General features: G+C 42.8%; 1 protein-coding gene across 2 annotated transcripts in view; it reads right to left on the reverse strand.

Annotated features, from left to right (window-relative positions):
- The window catches only part of gli3 (GLI family zinc finger 3), a 94,432-nt gene extending 75,278 nt beyond the window's left edge, over positions 1-19,154 (reverse strand). The window contains exons 1-2 of one of the 2 annotated variants that reach the window (XM_030756663.1): positions 18,775-19,154; positions 1,491-1,664 (exon numbers count right to left, since the gene is read on the reverse strand). In XM_030756663.1, coding sequence (XP_030612523.1) covers positions 1,491-1,623 — 133 coding nt within the window. In that variant the 5' untranslated portion in view covers positions 1,624-1,664; positions 18,775-19,154. Of the gene's footprint in view, positions 1-1,490; positions 1,665-18,774 lie in introns of those variants that run through there. The other variant, XM_030756664.1, reaches the window with a different exon arrangement.
- Between the last annotated feature and the right edge of the window lie 217 nt (positions 19,155-19,371).

A 19,371-nucleotide genomic window follows, 5' to 3' on the forward strand; every position in this document is an offset into this window, starting at 1 on the left:
CCCAGAACCTTCCAAATCCTCTCACTACTAATGAGCACAGCTGCAGCTTATGCCATGCTGATCTCAACTCTGATTTTGTTATGACTTTCATTTGATGCTTCAAGGCTTTTTATATAAAAAAAAAAATCTAATATTTCCCTTTCAAGGCTCAGAATTGGGAATGAAAGGCTGAATGACGACAGGCTTAATGAAGTGCAAGCTCCGTGCCGTTTTTAATAGCAAGTGCTGAAGACATTGCTATGTAAACATGTCAAAGCTGCTACCAGTGAGCATTGAGCATTTTCATGGTAAACTCACTGTTAACCATGAGTTCAGTGGCCCCACTGTTCAAACACGTTGAATGATGACTGCTGGCACATGTAGACTGTAGATAAAAGATGGATATAGCCACAATGACATCACCCTCTGAGTACCTGCACTTCAAAGCCTTTATTGTGACCTTATGGCCGTCATTATGGTGGTTTTACGGACCCACATGTGATCATATGGCCTTTGTTATTAGCTAATACTAGCTAGCTTAGTTAACAGGGTGCAGCCATTGACTGTATGGGTACACCACATAGTCACAGATACATGCTAATTAATGGAAAGTTAGATACAAATAGAAAACATATATAAAAAGTGGAGCGAAGACTTGTTTGTGCTAATTATGATCTGCTGCTACAATAGCTTAAAAAATGCCACCAATGCGGGTGCCCGGGTGGCTTAGTGGTGAAGCCGGCGACCACATACATATGCTGCATTGCGGTGAGGGCGGCGCGGGCTCAAGTCCCTGTATCTTTCCCCCATTTCCTGTCTCCCTCCACTGCCAATAAAAGCCACTGTGGCCAAAAATGCAGAAAAAAAAAATGCCACCAATGCCACAAACACAGCTAGCAGACAGGTAATGGCTGCCTAGTGGGAAAGTGGTGAATTCAAACAGGTGTGTTAAAACAAAAGTTGCCCACTGTACAGCTGTCACAAGGAGGGAAATTAGATATTAAGAGCAAAACTTTATTTGTGCCAGACTATAAGGCCTGGAACCCAGACAGCTGAGTAGTCATTACATTTGGAACCATCCAAGCGGCTATTTATTGAACTGCAGTTTGTAGCACTTCTGCAATTGCTTAATTTTTCACCCAAGAGGTTTGAAGGTTGTCAGGAGGGCACATATTGTAACCACACCTTCATCTGAAGCTCACATAGGTCTGGAAATCATCTGACCAGAAAATGCTAGGCAAAAAAAGCTTCTGTGACTTAAGTAAAATAAAGAATAAAAATTGATAAAAAAAAAAAAACTTTTTATTCAATAGTACATTCATCCACACATTAGGATACCATTTGCTATCATATCTGGTTAACCTGAATGTACATTTTATTTTAAGTAGCCTTGGCTTTTATTACTCAAGGTGTAATCTGACTAATGGCTCACCTTGTGGCTGTGGTCTAAAAGATCAAGAGTATTGAAATGAATTATTGCAGCTCATTGTGCAGTTAAAGGCAACTTGTACCATTTGAGGTGGTGCTGGAGGCCACTGCTTTCTCACTGATGTCACTTCGTGCTAACGAGCCCTTGGTTGCCACGATGGTCTCCACCCTCTTCTTCTTCTCAGCTGCTGAACTGGCCTGGGACTGGGTTTCCATGACGATTGTTCATTCCTCAAGACCTCATGGAGACGGGATAACTAATGGAGGAAAGGAAGGAAGATAAAACTGGTGAATGCAAAGCTGAAGTACATATTTAGAAGATGAATCAGGGTGCAATCATTTTGAATTTCATTTTTTTTTCATGTTATTTGTAGAATGCTTCAAGAATAGACTTAAGCACCGTGAACCCTGTGGGGAAAACTTCAGATCCAATCCTCCCTTTTCATGGTGCCCAGAGCAGACCGAGGGTCAATCCAGGAGCTTACACTGATTTATTTTAACTCAAACCTGCTGGGCTCTGATCTGCTTGTCCGGGGTCTGATTTCCTTCCCTGTTAACTGTGTTTAAATATCCAAAACCAAAATTTTGCTTACCCTGTTTTCAACTGTCACACTAAACTTCTGACTCCTTGTCAAAAATACAACAACTCTATAAACAGAGTGCGGTAGGACATCCTGACTAGGTTTTATATCTCAGAATAGAAGTAAAGGCAGCTTGTGGATATACTGATAATCCTACTCTAGCAGTCTTTCCAAAGAGAAAGAAGAAACCTTAAGGGGATACCACAGAGAGAGAGAAACATTCACAGTCCTGAAAAAAACAAGGGTTGTTTGAAGGCCCTTTTGGGAATATCATGGTGCCGGGCAATTTTTCTTTCAAAGAATAAAGGTGGTTCAAGTTAATACTGTCTGTGGGTTTAGAAGGGGTTCAGCCAGCAGTCTAGCAGACATGCTGCTCAGTTCAGCACCTCAGAGGATGTCTACAAGCTCAACTCTATCTAGGTCATGGAGGTCTCTGATTATGGAGACAACATGGTGATACACCACAACCACTCATTTACACAAAGTACAGGACAGTTTCATTTGGTCCAATACAAAGCCTTCACTTAGACTCCATAATTCATGGATAATTACTGGAAATATTTAGTCTGACTGATTTTCTTTACAATAAAGACCAGCTAATTACCCAGCTGTACTATTTCATTGTCCTCCTCTCTATAAACATGCATGGATACAAAGGCAGTAAAGTCAGCTGTAATGCAAAGAGAGTAGTGCTGCTCAAAGGGGGGGGCTGATTTTACCAACTCCCCAAGGAAGGAAGGCAAGGGGGAAGTGGTGAGGGGTAAACTTCAGACAAACACTGTGCGCTTTGTTTGTTTTTTTCCCCACCCCCTGAAAAACCAGAGTCTGTCATCCATTCTGACCCGACAACAACATCTGTAAGCAATTGCTGGCTTACAAAAAAAAAAAAATTGGAGAGGAAAAAAAAACACAATGCAATTACTCCCCTACCAATCAAAACAGAATTAAACAAGAGCTTGTCCTCTAATCACTCCCACATGAATACATGTGTAGCCGTCATCCTTAACCAAAGACATTTTTGTCCTACTTGAACTGATATCATCTCAAATCACTGCTGCATGTGTTTGATAGAGCGAACGCTTTCATTTCTGGAGAGGGATTACGCAGCCTGAGTGAGTTATAATCGTTAGAATGTGTGCAAAACTTTTACAGTTACAAGTATTTGCTCCCTTCGTGATTTCTTAGTTTTTTGCATATTTGTCACACTTAAATGTTTCAGATCATCAAACAAATGTTAATATTACACAAAGATAACCTGAGTAAATACAAAATGTCGTTTTTAAATTATGATTTCATTTATGGGGGGGGGGGGGGGGGGGGGGGGGGGGCTATCCAAACTGGCCCTATGGGAAAAAGTAATTGCCCCCTAGTTGTGCAAGAACTGCAATCAAGTGTTTGTGATAACTCACAATAAGTCTTTCATATCACTGTTGAAGAATTTTGGGTCACTCTTCTTTGCAGAATTATTTTAATTCAGCCACATTGGAGGGTCTTCCAATCATGAACGGCCTGTTTAAGGTCGTGCCAAAGCATCTCAATCTGATTTGAGTCCGGACTTTGACCAGGCCACACTCAAAAGCCTTCATTTTGTTTTTTGTTTTCTTTGAGGCAAAAGCTGAGATTCTAGCTGAGAGCAGAATCCTTGGTTCTTTCACTTATGGCAAGTCATCTAAGTCCTGAAGCAGCAAAGCAGCCCCAGAACATCACACTACCACCACCATGTTTGACTGCTGCTATGATCTCCTTTTTATGCCAGATATAACGGGACTCAAATCTTCCAGAAAGTTCAGCTTTTGTCTCGTCAGTCCACAGAATATTTTCACAAAAGTCTTGGGGATCATCAAGATCTCTTTTGATGTAAGATGAGTCTTTGAGTTCTTTTTGGTCAACAGTGGTTTTCTCCTTGGAACTCTCCACTGAATGCCATTTTTGCCCAGTCTGTTTCTTACTGTTGAATCATAAACACTAAACTTAACTGAGCCAAGTGAGGCCTGCAGTTTTTTAGATGTTGTTCTGGCTTCTTTTGTGACCTCCTTGATGAGTCGTTGATGCGCTCTTGGAGTAATTTTGGTAGGCCAGCCACTCCTGGGAAGGGTAATTTGTGGATAATGGCTCTCAATGTGGCTCACTAGAGTTCCAAAGACTTAGAAATGGATTTGTAACCTTTCCAGACTAATAGATGTCAGTGACTTTGTTTCTTGTCTGTTTCTTTAAATCTTGGATTATCTTTATTTAATATTAAAATTTGTTTGATGATCTGAAACATGTAAGTGTGACAAATATATAAAAAAAAAAAAAAGAAATCAGGAAGGGGCCAAATACTTTTTTACAGCACTATATGTCTGCACATGCAAAGTTCATACAATGGAAACCGTTCATAGGTGCCACTCATTCACTTTATCAGCATAAAGTCAAACAAAACTTCTCCATCAGCCTAGAGAAACTGTCATTACATCATCCTTACAGTTGAACTTCGGTAAAATCAGTGAAGGAGGAAAGAACAAGAAGAGACCCGAGCTCCCAACAAGCTTGTGTGCCTAGCTCACATAAATGCATGTGTGTGTGTGTATATTCTTGTCACCCCCAGGTGAGTCAGACTGAAACAAAACAAGCTGAAAGTGCAGTAAATATGAGGGTCAGGATTGGGGATCATACTGGGGAGGGGTGGCTAAGGAGAAAGCGGGGCATTCCACTGGTCGGGCAAATATTCACAAGTCCAAGCCACTGAAGCGTGTCTGACGGGTCTTTTGTGTTCCACAAGGCAGGCCACAGTTCCAAAGCAGCAATTAAAAGCAGGACCTTTTCACCCATAATCCCTCTGACCTGGACGCCCACACCCAGTCCTGCAGATGTTCCTGTCTGTGCCTTCGTCTTTCGTGCTTGCTCATTTTCACCCCATCCAGAAAACACTCAAAAACTTACCTACATAAAGACACATCAGTTCAGTTTAAATTATAACATGTAGAAGGAAAACTTGATTTAATAGTTTTTTCCTTTCATGTAAAATTCTGTGAAGATGAACAGAACTGGTTTGAGTTTAATGGTATATTAAGCTACCATTTGCCCCTTTGACCCCTCACCTGAGAGGTGAAACGCTAATCAACTTATGAGCCAGAAATCACATTGCTAAATTTACATAGCGCAGCACAGAGATAATCACCTGTATGTTACAACCCCTCAGTTGTCTTCTCAGAGGCCTGGCACAAAAGAACGACTTACAAGTAGGCACTGGATGCTGTTGTTAGTCAGAATAAATCTTAATTTCATAATAATGTCTTTGCCCGTAAAATGTCTGTCCTACACCCAATTAGAGAAAGAGGGTGTGCCATTATTTGCATTCAACTATAATCCTTCCACACAGAAAGGGAGGCGATTAAACAGGTTTAAAACAGCACAATTCAAAGTGTTCCCTCAGAAAAAAAAAATAAATAAAAAAAAAAATCTTATTTTATAAGCACATTAAGCAAATCAATTTAACATAAATTATACGCCTTGTTGAAAAACGCACTGAGTTGAAAGTCATCTGCAAATTGTACACATCAAAGTGAAACACTAAAATAAACTTTTGCCTTTGATATAAAAAAAAAAACAGTTTTCTTTTTTTCATGCAGGCTTAAACAAGCACTAATGCTATCAAAAAAAATCACTGCTGTTTGTTATTTAAAGTCTACAGCTTCACAAGCCTAATTTTATAAAACTGCTTTAGGTGCACTTGCGCGCTCTCATCAGGAACGCATTTGCAGTTGCATGGCACACACACACTCGCACACACAGACACACACTCAGAAACTGGAGGACATTTATATATAAACTCTTGAAGTGTCTTCTTAGATTTGGCAACCCCCCCCTCACAGACAGGGTACTGTATTTGTGTTCATTTCATTAGGGCGACTGTTCAGTGTCGAGGGCCCCCTGAGGGGGAGACTGGCAGCACCGCAGCATTCATCATCATTACATCAGCGACCACCGAGATCTGCTATCTTAGGCTTATCAACACTGCACAAACGCACCGCAGCGCAGCGAGTTAGAGGGGAGGGGAGAGATGGGAGATGGAGACGATTGAGGGAGATTGTGAGCAAAAGTGGGATAAGGGAGAAAATGAATGGAGAAAGGGAGGAGCGTGAGACTGAGACTGTGTGCGTGTATATGTGCTCACGTATGCATGCATGCATGCATCTGTGTGCACCTCACTGTGCCCCTGCATGCCTGCACATGTTTTCCTGTGTGCACAATGTGTGTTTTGCACATTTCGCAGCTATGCCAACAATATTAAAAGCTCCTTCACAGCTGGAACAACTAAAACATTGAGGGGCGAAGAAGAAGAAGAAGGAGGAGTTTGAGCCCTTCGGCGAGATTAGCTGAATCTAGCAATAAAACAGACTGTGCTTCCTGTGGACTGCGTGTGTTTGCACTGGATCAGGTCAGTGTAAGGGGATGAGACCCCCTTAAGGAGACTGTAGAGGTGCTTGGTGGTGGTTAGAGGACCTGTCATGGGTTCAAAACCCCTGCCGAGGAGGCTCAATAGCTTCATATACTTGGGCCTCATGTTCAATACTACACTTACAGCATGCCCTTGGCCCTGAAGGGCAAAGGGGAAGGGGCTGGAGGGATATGGGATTTGGTGGCTGCGGCTCCCATTCACCACCAAAAAATTTAACATTGTGCCCAGATGGCACTAAGTCTGGCCTACAGCTGATGGGGACCAGACTCTCAAGTAAGGGCCATTTAGCAAGAATTAGTCACACCCGGCCACATACACACATGCACACACACACACATATCAAATCCCAGATATGCACATGCAAACTGGTTTAGTGCTTGATCTTCTCCCCCTTCTGTAGTAGTGTGAGCCATTCAGTTTGTTAGTCATTTACGTGTTTCTATGTTATGTGTGAGTTTTTATAAGTTCCCTGTAAAGCTTTACTGAGACTACTTAACCAGTAAATTAACCTATGAATGATTTTTTTTATACATTTTATACATACTAATTGGTCTTGATTTATCTTCATTTGAAAGGCACATGCTCTTAATAACCTCCCATTAGCAAACAACCAGGCTTCTACCACAAGTGTCCTACACAAAAATTTGAAATTGGGAAGCCTGTTCAGATGTACAGCAGGGTTTTTTTTTTTGTTTGTTTTGTTTTTCCAAGGACAAACATTGCAACAACACAGCCCATCAGTAGCTTTCAGCGCAGCTAATAAGATTATCCTCGCATGCGTCTTGGTCCCTCAGACCTCTCCACTTAAGATGCTTTGGAGGGCTGGTGAGGGACCTTGTGTGTTGCACAGCAGAATGAGCCGAGTGCATCTTACATTCCTGGGTAACAAACCCACACGATGTAATCACAACGCTTACATGATGCCTCTTTTGCGCTTGCTAGCCAATAGATAAGGGGCAAATAAAGCGTGCGCCACAATGGAAGTCTTGCTCCTTTTTCCCCACAGTCCCCTGCTTATTAGACTGTTTATTTATATATTTTTGACTTTGCATTTGTTCATGAACCACTTGTTTCAGGGCAAGTGGGGCCGTGACAACTGAGACAATGGATAATGCAGGCAGCTTTGATGCTGCGGTGGCCCAGTTATGCGGTATTGGTTTCCCTTGTTCCTACTTTATCCATTTTTTTCCCATGCTAAAACATGGGGCCTTTGTTGGATCAGACACTTTTTCTGATTCTTAAGAAGAAGGAAAAGATGCTTGTTCAGCCAATTACTGAAGCCCTTTGCAGACAATGCAAACTATCACTTCAGCAAAATATCACAAAGGTCCTAAAAGAAAAGAAAAGGCTAAACTTTTTTTTTTACTGCACACCTTATTTTGTATCTAAAGAGTTACTTGAAGCTCAGTTTTTAAACTAATCGTTGCCAACTGCAGCAGCCTCACTGTACTCTTAGCTAAGTTTTCCATTCAATTAGCCCCTGCACATGGCAGATATTATAAAGCACAGGAGAATGGGATCTGTATCCTGTCACCGGGCCTCCAAACTGCAGCGAAAACAGCTCTGTGTTTGTGGAGGCATTCTTCATACATGTCATTAAAAGGCACTCTGCACTATACCACAACCAGAGCAACAACAACATCCTTCGCTGTGCTTTCACGGCAAAAGAGTAAATGTTAAACAGCGGCTGCATGTAACCCATATGTATGTGAACATCGCACGGGAGGAAAAGAGGAAATGTTTCAAGTAGATCTGACAGTGTGCGAGACTGGCTGTCTGACAGTATGTATAGAAGTCCATGCATATGCTGCTCTGCATCCCTTTCAATATGCAAGCGCAATCACTGTGTAGAACATGAGTAAGAGATGGAGGGGGGGAACCCAAGGGAGGGGATGAGTGGAGGAAGTAAAATTCCTCCTCACATACATCTTTCTCTCTGCCTCCTTCTCGCACGTGTGCTCAGAGGAGGATCAAGCAGATGGAGGGTCCTGTGTAAGTGGAGTGGCAGCGTGTATGATTTTGACAGTAGATCTTCCACTTAGCCCAGGGGACTGTAGAATACACTCCTCTTATCCTCTGTGCCTTAAACAGAAGTAAAAGCCGCGCTGTTTGCGGCAGCTGAACTACTGAGTGCAATCCGGAGGCTGCGCAGCTACAGGTTTGAGCGTTATCATGAAACCGTCCTGCCTACTTGGACTTGAATTTCCTCCTTCTTTTCAGTTCAATGTTGTTCCTTGCTCATTTTGCACACACTCCCTTTCTTTCCCTCCTCTCTTTCCTTTCCTTCATTCCACTGTGTCATTGGAATAAGTGTTGAAGTGGAATGAGTCAGTGCCGCAATGTGATTAATGACGTGCTCTGGCGTCTCCGGGGCCGAACGCTAAAAACAGCCAGGGGGCAGCGTGATAATGCACAATAATAAAGCCAGCAGACAATCAGCCAGGCAAAGCAAGGCCTATTAGCTAGCCCCATCAGGACGGCTAAGTGAGAAATTAGCCCTTCCCAAGCTCCGCCACAATTCATCAATTGCTGCGCCTGAATCCCCCCTCAAGAAGTCATAATGTTTACTTAAAGACTGGTCTCGATGCCCCAGCGGCGAGCTTTATTGGCTCTTATTAATTCCCATCTTGGCCCTCACGGCCATGCCATTTAAACCGAATTAAAGGGGTGAAAATTGGATGAGATGAAGTTGTCTTGGTGTTTGGCTCTCGCATGATAAAGCTGGACATTAACGGAGGGAGACTTGAAAAAATAAGGAGGGAGGGCAAACAAATCGGGATGTAAAGGAATGCTGAATGAGGCTGTCCAGAAATGTGCCACAGTCAGTCAAAGGAATGCATGGAGAAAAAGGAGGAGAAAAGGAGGAGCACTGCTTTAATGCTAGACTTCCTGTGTAGATTGGAAGCGATCCAAAAGGGTAGCAGTGAGTCACATATTCCACAGATGTAGAAATTTATTGGGGTCTTTTTTGCAGCGTTGTATTTATCTTCCATCAGAAGTCATTAAAAAATACCTTAAAATAGGGTCACTCTATCAGCCCTTTAACTTTAATTCAACATGTCAGTAACAGACAGGAAATGGGAGGGGAGGGAGTACACTCACATGTGCAGGCTTAAACCAACAGGACTCTTAATCACGCTACCTTTGTCATTACTGATTATACCATAGCTATGTATATCTTATAAATAAATGCCACATATGATAAATCAGTGAGTCCAGATTCTTAAAGGTTTGCATTTTGGACTGCTTATCAGACAGGACGAGCAGTATGAGGAGCCCTCACGGCTTGAACAACGTTCTCAAACTTTACAGACTACCCAAGTAATTAATACATCCTTTAAAAAAATCACCAATGTAGCCTTTACTGTCATATATTTTTTGACAGTTTCTGCTTCCAAAGTTTCCATCTGAGCTTTTTAACTGCAGTTGCACCGAGCCTTGCGCTGCCGTAAGTGCAAGTATACAAGTTAAGAGTCTCATCTATGCGAACTGTGAGTCTGTGTTGCAGGATCAGCGGCAGGTGAGTGTGTTCTATAGAGTAGTGTGGAGCATACCGCAGCGGAGGTGTGAGATCAAAGACAGCTGAAGCTCAGAGGGAGTCCCAAAGACTTCTAGCTCCCTGACGGCTCTCCCCACGGCAGCGTCGAGAGACAACTCTCTCCCTTCACTTTCATATCAGCCACAGAGCCCCCACGCCCCCACCCCTCTCTGCACTGGCTCGTAGGCTCCACACATGCACACACACAGGCAGTCTCAGAGGATTTGGTAGTGCTGCCAAACCTGTATCCCACCTACAGCAACACTCCTACACATGGAACCACGCACGCATACTGTTGCTCATCAGAAACCCATGCATCAAAAACACACAGGATTTTGAAACACTGAGTTCGGAAGAAACTCTCAGTCCAATGAAAAAGACTCACGCAACTCAAATACCAAGACAATATCACACGGCACAATGCTGGAATGAGATGCCATAAACCTAACAGTACTGCAGAGTGTTTGTGAAAAATAAAACTTCCCATAAACTCCAAAGAGCACAGTCACAAAATGGCCCCCTGAAAATCCCCAGCACAGAAACCTAGGAACAAGACTGTCATTAGACAGACAGCCCCCCCTTGGGCCGGCCGACTTGATTGTGAAGAAGCCAAACATCTGGGTGTATTTACTTGTTTCAGCTGTTAGGAACCCCACCTCAAATAAATCTGGGAGCTATAACGCCATTTCTTAGGACAGCTCCTAAACAAACATGCTCGACATTTGCCGGCTCACTCACTTACTCACCACCGCATGTTCGAGCGTCTCGAGCAGCCCGGCAAAACACAGGCAAATAAATTTGTGAGGAGGAGGAGGAGGAGGCCTTAATTGGAGCATTTGACGGGTGCCTGGGGTTAATTGGGAAGCATGGAGAGCAGCTGGCTCCACCGTGGAAGTTGAGACAGGGATAATAAGTTCACCCTTTGCAGGAGAGACGGTTAGTGATGAATCAGATCAGAGGAACAGTGTACTGTAATCATCCTCACATCTCCCCTCCTCCACCTTGCACTCCTGACAAGCAGAGACAACCTGGCTCCCAGCTACGCAATCTGGCACCTATCACACAGGACTGGCAGTCACAAGGAGGAGATCACCCAGCAATGCTTCACACACATGCGCACACACACACACACACACACATACACCAACTCTAACCCAGCGTTCATTCAGCTAATCACTCACACACACAATAATTCTTACCTCTAGGATACAGAACCTAGTTTATCACTTCACCGGTCGATGTATGTAAATCTCTCCAACAATGTGTGTACTAATGGCTTATTACCCTGCGTTAGCTGGTTTGCATTGATCTCTATGCCAGAGGGAGATGGGGAAACTAGAGCAGTTCGCTGCTCATATGTACCAAGCAGGACTATAATCACATTCCAGCTTGTTTCAATAAAAGACAAACATTAACATAAAGCATCTCAAAACACACTAAAACCTTCACCCCCGCTCCGTCTGTGCAAGAAAAAGGGGGAAAAACTTTCCTGGATTACAGGGTAATCAGGGCCATATGGGATGGTTCTAGGCAACTTTGAGTGTCTCTCTGAAGTGCATAAATTGCATTTGTCTCCACAGATTATGACTTTCTAAATAAGAAAACTATTTTCTTTTCCAGAAGAGGAAAACGCTCAGCTATTACACATGAAGAAAAAGAAAGTGAGCCTAGCAGCAGCAGCAAAGGGTTTAGCTGTAACACCAAACTCGGTTCCTTCGGCTGGGAGGGTGGCTGAGGGAGCATTTGGGGGCTGAAGGAAGCCCAGGTAGAGTCATAGGCAGTAATGGGAGGAGACAGGGACTTAGGGCGCCACACAAAAGCCAGGCTTTATAAATAATTCCAAAAGCTAACAGGATCCCTTGTATGTGTGAATCTGTGAAATACATTCACACATGAATGCACACACACCCGCAGACACACACACAAACACCGCCACCAGGGGGAATAGGTTATTCACACTGCTCCACTGGGGCTGTTGAGAGTCTGACCTGTCTGGATTGGTAAATTTGGACCAATATCTTTCTTGCATAGATGATGCAAAAAAGAAAATAAGCCCGGGAATAGAAAAACAAAAAGGACCGTTTTTCCAAGTCACACTCACACATACACATTTTACACGCTCACACTCACTCATAATGCAGGGCAGCAAAGCACACCGGAGACCTGTCTTGTAAATCTCTTTGTGAAAGCAGCTTTGGGGGGTAGACAGGGGCTTACATACTGAGCCCTGAGGTAGAGCTACAGACTCCACTCCCTCTAACCCCCCACACCCCACCCCACAGTCTTTCTCCCTCTCCCACACACATACTCTGCACTCCCATGTTCTCTCTTCCTCACTTTCCACCTACCCCACATTTCCTCCACTTTTTTTGCCCTTCTTTCACCTTTTTAGTTGCTCCCTCCCTCCCACCATTCTTCCTTCTCCCCGCTCTCCTCCCCTCTGTCCAACTCGGGCTCCAGAGCACTGGTCCTTAGCCCCCGCAGGCTCCCGTGGCATTGCAGTGACTAATGTCCTGCCTTTGCTCAGACAATGAGTTTGAGACTGAGCCGGGAAAGTGTTGAGGAGGGAAAAAGACTCTTGCACCTTTGACAAATGGAACCCTTCGCACTCCCATGCCCGCTGAGGGAGGCTTTACAATGTTGCGCTCCACGCTCCACGTCCTCCGAGGGACGGCTGCAACCCGCAAAGCCGCATCTGGGGGAATATAATGAATTCTTTGGGAAGTCTAACCTGGCTTTCTTCATGAATAAGATATATTTCCAAAGCATGTCGACCCCTCTTAATAAAAACACCAGTCTGGCAGGAATAGCCAAAGCCGTTTTAGGGCCCCATGTACACGTTAATATTTCTGTTTCTCTATAAATTTTCTCAGGCCTACTTCTTTCCAGGCCTGTCACTGCAAGGGCAGCCCAACAATTTCCCTGGAAAGTAGAGAGGCCACGATGACAAACTGTCATTAAAAACGACTCGAGTCCCTCTCTTTCAAGGAACTCAAACTGTTGGATGCTCCCTCCTCTTCTCCATGCACCCTACCCCCCATGCAAAACTGAAAGGAACTGGGCTTTGTCTGAGGAGCAAAGGAGAGAAGAATCCCCCCACAACCCTACCTCCCCTCCCCGAACCCTGTTCCTCACTCCCTGTGGAGTATTGTTAAAACACAGCCCCCTCTCTTTCCGTGGCCCGGGCTCTTAAAACAGCGTGCTTTGCATGAGAAAAAACGATTAGTCTTCAAATGCTGCGCTGTCAAAGGAGAGCTCTTTCAGGTTCGGGTAGAAATTTGCTCTGATAGTAGAGTTCCCCTTTTGTTTTTCCAAGATGAAGCATTATTAAAGCCAGAGTCTGTTAGCATTCATTACTGAAAAGAACACACTAAAGGGGTTTATATGGGATACCCGCACCCCTCCTTTTCCAACTTGCCCCAAGTCCGCAGCAGACGGAAATGAAGGGGCAGAGCAGGGAAAGAGGCACTCATCTAAACATGTTTGGAGAGCAAAGAGAATGTCTGGGTCTGTGTTTCTTTCAGGTATTAACCTTGGGATTTACATGTGACATTCAAACAATAGACACCTCCTTGACCTCCACTCCAGGATGCACCAAGACTCAGCGTTAACTCCCACTGAAAGACAACTACAAGCAGCATGGGATTGCAAACACATGGGGTTCACAGTGTGAGCATCATTGCATGACAACACATAACTTAATTACAGCTGTGAGGGCAGGTGTTTTGTGCAACAAAATGCACTGTACAGTACTCAGTTTAAATCATTTTGGCAGGAAAAAAAATTAGTGCCCGAACTGATGCCTGAGTGCAGCCCAGCTCCACACATCAAGAAGCAGCGGTACGCGATGGATCATTGTTCACAGCAAGTGGCCAGTTCATCTGTCTCCCAATCGCCACCCTTGACAAGAAAGCGCAGACCCCCTCACGGATGCCACAACCGGCTCCCATCAAAGCTGACACAATGCCACATCTGCAGTAAGAGCCCCTGGCCCCAGGAATCTGTCCCTTTAGGTGCACAACTTTACACACAAACAAATGGGCCCCCCAAACTAAAGCCCTTCACCTCTTGCTGCTATACTTCACACCACAGACTTAAACACATTTTTACAGCAGCTACAGCAAACAGGGGAGGAGATGAGCGGCAGCCACATGCAGGCGCGACCTGTCCCGTTTCTCTTCAAGTGTATGAGAAAAGAAAACACAGTCACAAGCTGGCACACTCTGGATTCTCGCACACAAGCCTAGGTTGCTGCAATAAAATTTACCGTTTCCTAGAGCAGGCCTTATGTTGAGCTGTCGAAAACAGCTTCATCTATCGTAAATTCAAACCGCTTGATTAAAATTTATGTGAATGTTTTTTCTTTCTCTCTCCCCTTCAATTTTTTTTTATTGCCGTTTTCTGCACTTCCCTCTGGGAGAGCAGTTGACCAGGCTAATTGTCAGGTCCAAATGGAGGTTCCAAAGGAGAAAACTATGGCAAAATTAATCAATTAATTAATTTTTTAAAAAGTCTTTCAAATTGGCAAAGGCAACTTAAGCTCCAACTTTTTTCCCTTTTATTTTTCATGCAGTTGACTAAAAAGCCACCAAGCGGAAGAACACCACACAAAGTAAAAGAAAAGAAAAACGAGTGTTGGCTACCAAAGTCCAAAGTGAATATGAATATAGTTCCTGGATGTGACTAATATACATATATGAAATTACATTTTGCCATCTTGAGTTCATGCCCCCTTTATCACTATATTTTCCCCCACCGTACATACGCCTTATCCAAAGACATTGCCCCGGCTTGAAAGGTGCCTTTAGCAGGCTCCTTGAAACAGCGAGTGAGGGTCCCGCTCTGGGACAATGATGGTTGAGGTGGAGGGGAGCCGGGGGAGGAGGAACACATAGCATATTAAATCTGCTAGCGGAGCTGGGTCGTCCACGCTCAGAGCCAGAGAGTCAGATCTGAGGCATGCCCTGAAGGGATGGCTGGGCCTGGGGATTAGGAGGCCAAGGAGAAGCCCTCGCACACCCGAAGACCCCTTCTTGTCTCTGCTCATACGCAAATGCATCCAGACATTTTGACGCTCCTCAGGTTTGCTGTCTCAGCCCAAGTTTTCAGAGCAGTCCTCCGTGCCTTGCAAACCACACTTGCACACACACACACACACACAGGCACACACACAGGCACATACATACACACACATTTCCACCCGCCCTCATGAACAGCCTTTTTTCCCTCAATCACTACCTCTGTCTGACTTGTCCTCTTTCTTTCCCCACCGTGTCTGTTTCATTTGATGTCAACATATCAAAGTACCAAATCATCAAAGTAAGAGAGTAAGAGATTTCTTTTGGGGGCCATCTATTCAACTACACCAGTTGTATGCACGGAAAGCAACAGCTAATCATTCTGTAGGCTGCAGGAAATTACTCCAAACTTTCACTTGTCAGGTGGTAAATGTGTTTTTGTTTACTACAAAGAATTAAACTTATAATTGTCCCTTTTAACCTCTCCAGGAACAGGAAATTTAGAAATAATACAAAAAAAAAAACCTGCAGAAAAACCCACAAAATAAGCACGATTACACAAAAACTTCACAACTGTGCTCATTATCTAAAGAATAATCAACTTGCCTCACATTACCCTCGTTTCAACAAAACATTTGCCACCTCTTTCAGTGCTTTAGGTCGTGGCATTAGCACAACAAAACAGTTCATTAGGGCCTCTTGCATATAATAAACCTGATAACAGGTATTCTTCCAGCAGGGTGAAAAAGGCCTGAGGACACAAACTGCCTGTAACTGTGAATGTAAGGCCCTTACAAAGATGAGCGGGCCATACCTCAAAAGCTAATAGCGTGTCATCTCCCTGCTTTAACACGACATCTTCTATTCTGTCAGGTCACTAGGTCACAGGTGTCCTGGGCCAACGTCCCCATGCATAAAAAAGGAGTGCCTAAAGTTGAGATAAAGCGGCACGCTGCTGCTATCTGACTGACCGATTCCTGCAGAGGGAAACGTTATCCGCCTTTTCCTCGTGTATGGAGTTATGAAGCACAAAGCGGCAATGATACATCTTTTCTGGCCGCAGCAAGCGAATGGCTCTAAGTTGTGCATCTCATTCCAGAAGATTAGCATCTTAAACAGTGCTGCATTCATCCTTGCTGCTGCATTATAATGAGACAAAGTCCTTTATTTGGGAAAGGTGCACCACTTTAAGATGGTATCATGTGGCAGTAGAAACAAAAATATTAGATATACAATATTCAGATTTATCATTTACAATTTTTCATAACGTGAAGTTCCTTTTGTAGGATTTATTATTTATTAGATATTTGGAAAATATATATTACACATCAATTATCACATTATTGTGTAAAAATATAAATTGAGCATGATTCTGTAGAATATTAAACCATTTAAAAATATCAGCATTGAATTGTTGATTAATCACCTAATTTAAATATGGTGACATCTCATACTCTGAAAATAAAATGACAATGCCCTCCTATAATGATATAGAGGTAACTATATCTTTATTTATTTAATATTTTTAACGACCAGTATCATTTCAAAATGCTTAATTAACAAATCACAGGCCACAAAATGCATAAATACACATAATCCTCTTTATTTAACCTCAATAAATATAATTTTAATCATGAATTATCCTCAAGCTGTCATTTTGAAAAAGAAGTTTAGGCCTAAAATTTTCAGATTTTAAGGCCTGACCTTATTGCTTGTTTTTTTTTTTTTTATTAATTTTAGATTGTACTTGTTTTTTTATTTTGTTTGTTTTTTTAAACTGAGTGCAGTCATTTTGGCAGTGAATAATTTTCCGGCTGTAGGCCCTGTAAATGTTTTTTTGTTATTATAAATAAAATAGGGGGAAATATTAAATGACAGTTTATGTGACAGTCCCCGTTTAATTTTATTGGACAAATGTAACCAAGACCTGCAAAAACTCTGCTCAAAGCCAAATCCTCAGACAAGATGAATGATGGAGCAACCTCATAAAAAACACCTAAAAGGATATTTTTATCTGCGGGAACTCGTGCTGTTAACCATCTTATGTTGTGTGTGTTCACTCACTGCTCCGTCTCAAGGCAGCCAAACCTCCATTAATAATTTGCCATGTGTCAAAAAAAAAGAAAAAAAAAAAAAACAGGGAGGATTTGAGCTGCACTGCATGGCTGAGCACCTCGGACCCTCATCGTCTGCATGAAACCCGAGAGCAGACAAGCAGATAAAATGTGGAACAGCTGGCGAGGAAGAGGAGGGAAAGTTTCAAACAAATATCTGCACATGTGGAAGCTCGGGGGCTCTCAAACATTTTCATGTCCTGGACCCCCAAAATGAACACACCAGACTTCTGTTCCCACATTTTTCTTTCCACTTTGAACCAAGCCATGTGAGAGTTTTATATTATTAATATTAATATTATTATTATTATTACTGATATAACTTTTTTAATTACACATGCATATTATATAGACACTAACTTTTAAATTCTACAAATGTCAATACATTCTAATTAACTAAAATATAGTGAATTTATTTTATATTTAATTTTGCTCGGGACCCCATAAAACCACCCCCATGGACCCCTGCAGGGCCACAGATCCCAATGTAATGGGCTTAAATTTCTCTGAGCACATGCGCATGCCTTCAAACACACAGTGATGTATGCTCAAATGTGTTCTTTTTTTTAATGGGAAGAACATCATTTCTAAATTTTCCAATGTAAATCAAATTGTCAGAAGCACCGATGAGGCCACGTTCCTGCTGTAACTATGTCAGATTTGCAGAGGCTGACAGGGAAAACAAAGATTATATGATCTCATCCACATACTTTGATTTTCTCCCTTTTTTTTAAATTAAAAATCAGTTCAGTCATTAATATGTTCCTTTGGGGTTTTTTTTTTTTAATGTTATAACTTCCTGCCTGTGATTTTTTTTAAAGCCTCAAAGTTTTCAGCTATTTAAATATTACAAAACTATAAATGATTGGCTATAAATGATAGTGAAGTAAATGTGTGAATGTCAAGGGTCAAAGGAAGGGTCAGCCACACTTTTGGATAGATTGAAATAAAAAAGAAAATAGTTTGAGCATTTATCCCGTCACTAAGTGTTTCCTTGAGTTTCGTACTTGTTTAAGCAAATCAATAACAGACCCTGAAATATGATCACAAATGCACATAAATATGCATGTCCCCCACCCCCCCACCCCCCACCCCACCACACACGCCACACTACACCACACCCCCGCGCGCGCTTATGGAGGTAAAGGTCCAATAAAGTTTCGCGTCTGCAGAAGTTAATAAAGTTTCACTTCAAAGCTGCCCACGGAATTGCGAGTGATTTTTCGCGGCTCCACAGCTCATTAAACTTACAGAAACGCGTTTTCCATTAATACTAAAGTTTATGAAACTAGTTTTAAAATGCACATCTGTCTGCTGGATACTTGTTCAGTGCGCCATCCGGGGTTTCTAACTAACAACCATTGAATAAATCACACCCAGAACGAGCGTAAAACAGTCGGTGGTGCGTTTTCGTCTGTTTCGGGGTCCCAGGTCGAGGCTTTCTTCGCTGTTCAAAAAAAAAAAAAAAAAAAGCAGCAGTTTCATACACTGTTCTCGCAGTCAGTGCACTTCATGTCTACATCTGAACTTGTATGAAATTCCGTCGGTTTGAAATACTAAACCCCTCCTGCTTCACAAACTCTGACTGGTTTTCTAAACTTTAAAAGCAGACGAACGAGCTGGACAATTTTCAAAGTGTATTCCGGCTGTGTGCGAATTTCAGCAGATTACTTACTTTTGTCTGGGTGAATTCCCCTGTAATTCTTTACTTTTTAAAAATCTTCTCAGAAAAAAAAAAATATATATATATATATATATATTTGTCTTCTTTCTTCTTCTCCTCTTCCTAAGTTGCAGATGTGCCTCTGGAGTTGCCTGGGACTTTTTTTCTTTTCTTTTTTTACGCTGCAACTCCAACTCCAAAACGGCGCTGCCAGAGTTTTTCCTCTTGTCTGTCTTTCTCCTCCTTCTCACAGTTTGCTGTGTTCAACCACCGCCGGACTAACACCATCAGCCTGCCGATAATATCTGCCGATAGCAGACCACAGATGTGCGTAAAAACAACATAAGCGTCAGAGAAGCGCATGGAGAGTTGTTATTACATTTAGTGCGTTTTTTTCGGGAAGAGAGAGAGGGAGAGAGAGAGAGGGCGAAGTGTGGGACTCCAGCTGCTCCTTCCCTCGCTTGACTCCTCCCTTCGGATTGCTCCCTCCTTTACTCACTGCCTACTCCTTTTTTATTTTGTGTAGGCTACCCCTTTCTTCCTTTCTTTCTTTCTTAGTAAGCATTTTGGAGACTTGTTCCTCAGTAGTACTAATACTGTTTATGTGAA

This window comes from Archocentrus centrarchus, chromosome 20, assembly GCF_007364275.1.
Source record: "Archocentrus centrarchus isolate MPI-CPG fArcCen1 chromosome 20, fArcCen1, whole genome shotgun sequence".
In the NCBI taxonomy this organism is placed as follows: Eukaryota; Metazoa; Chordata; class Actinopteri; order Cichliformes; family Cichlidae; genus Archocentrus; species Archocentrus centrarchus.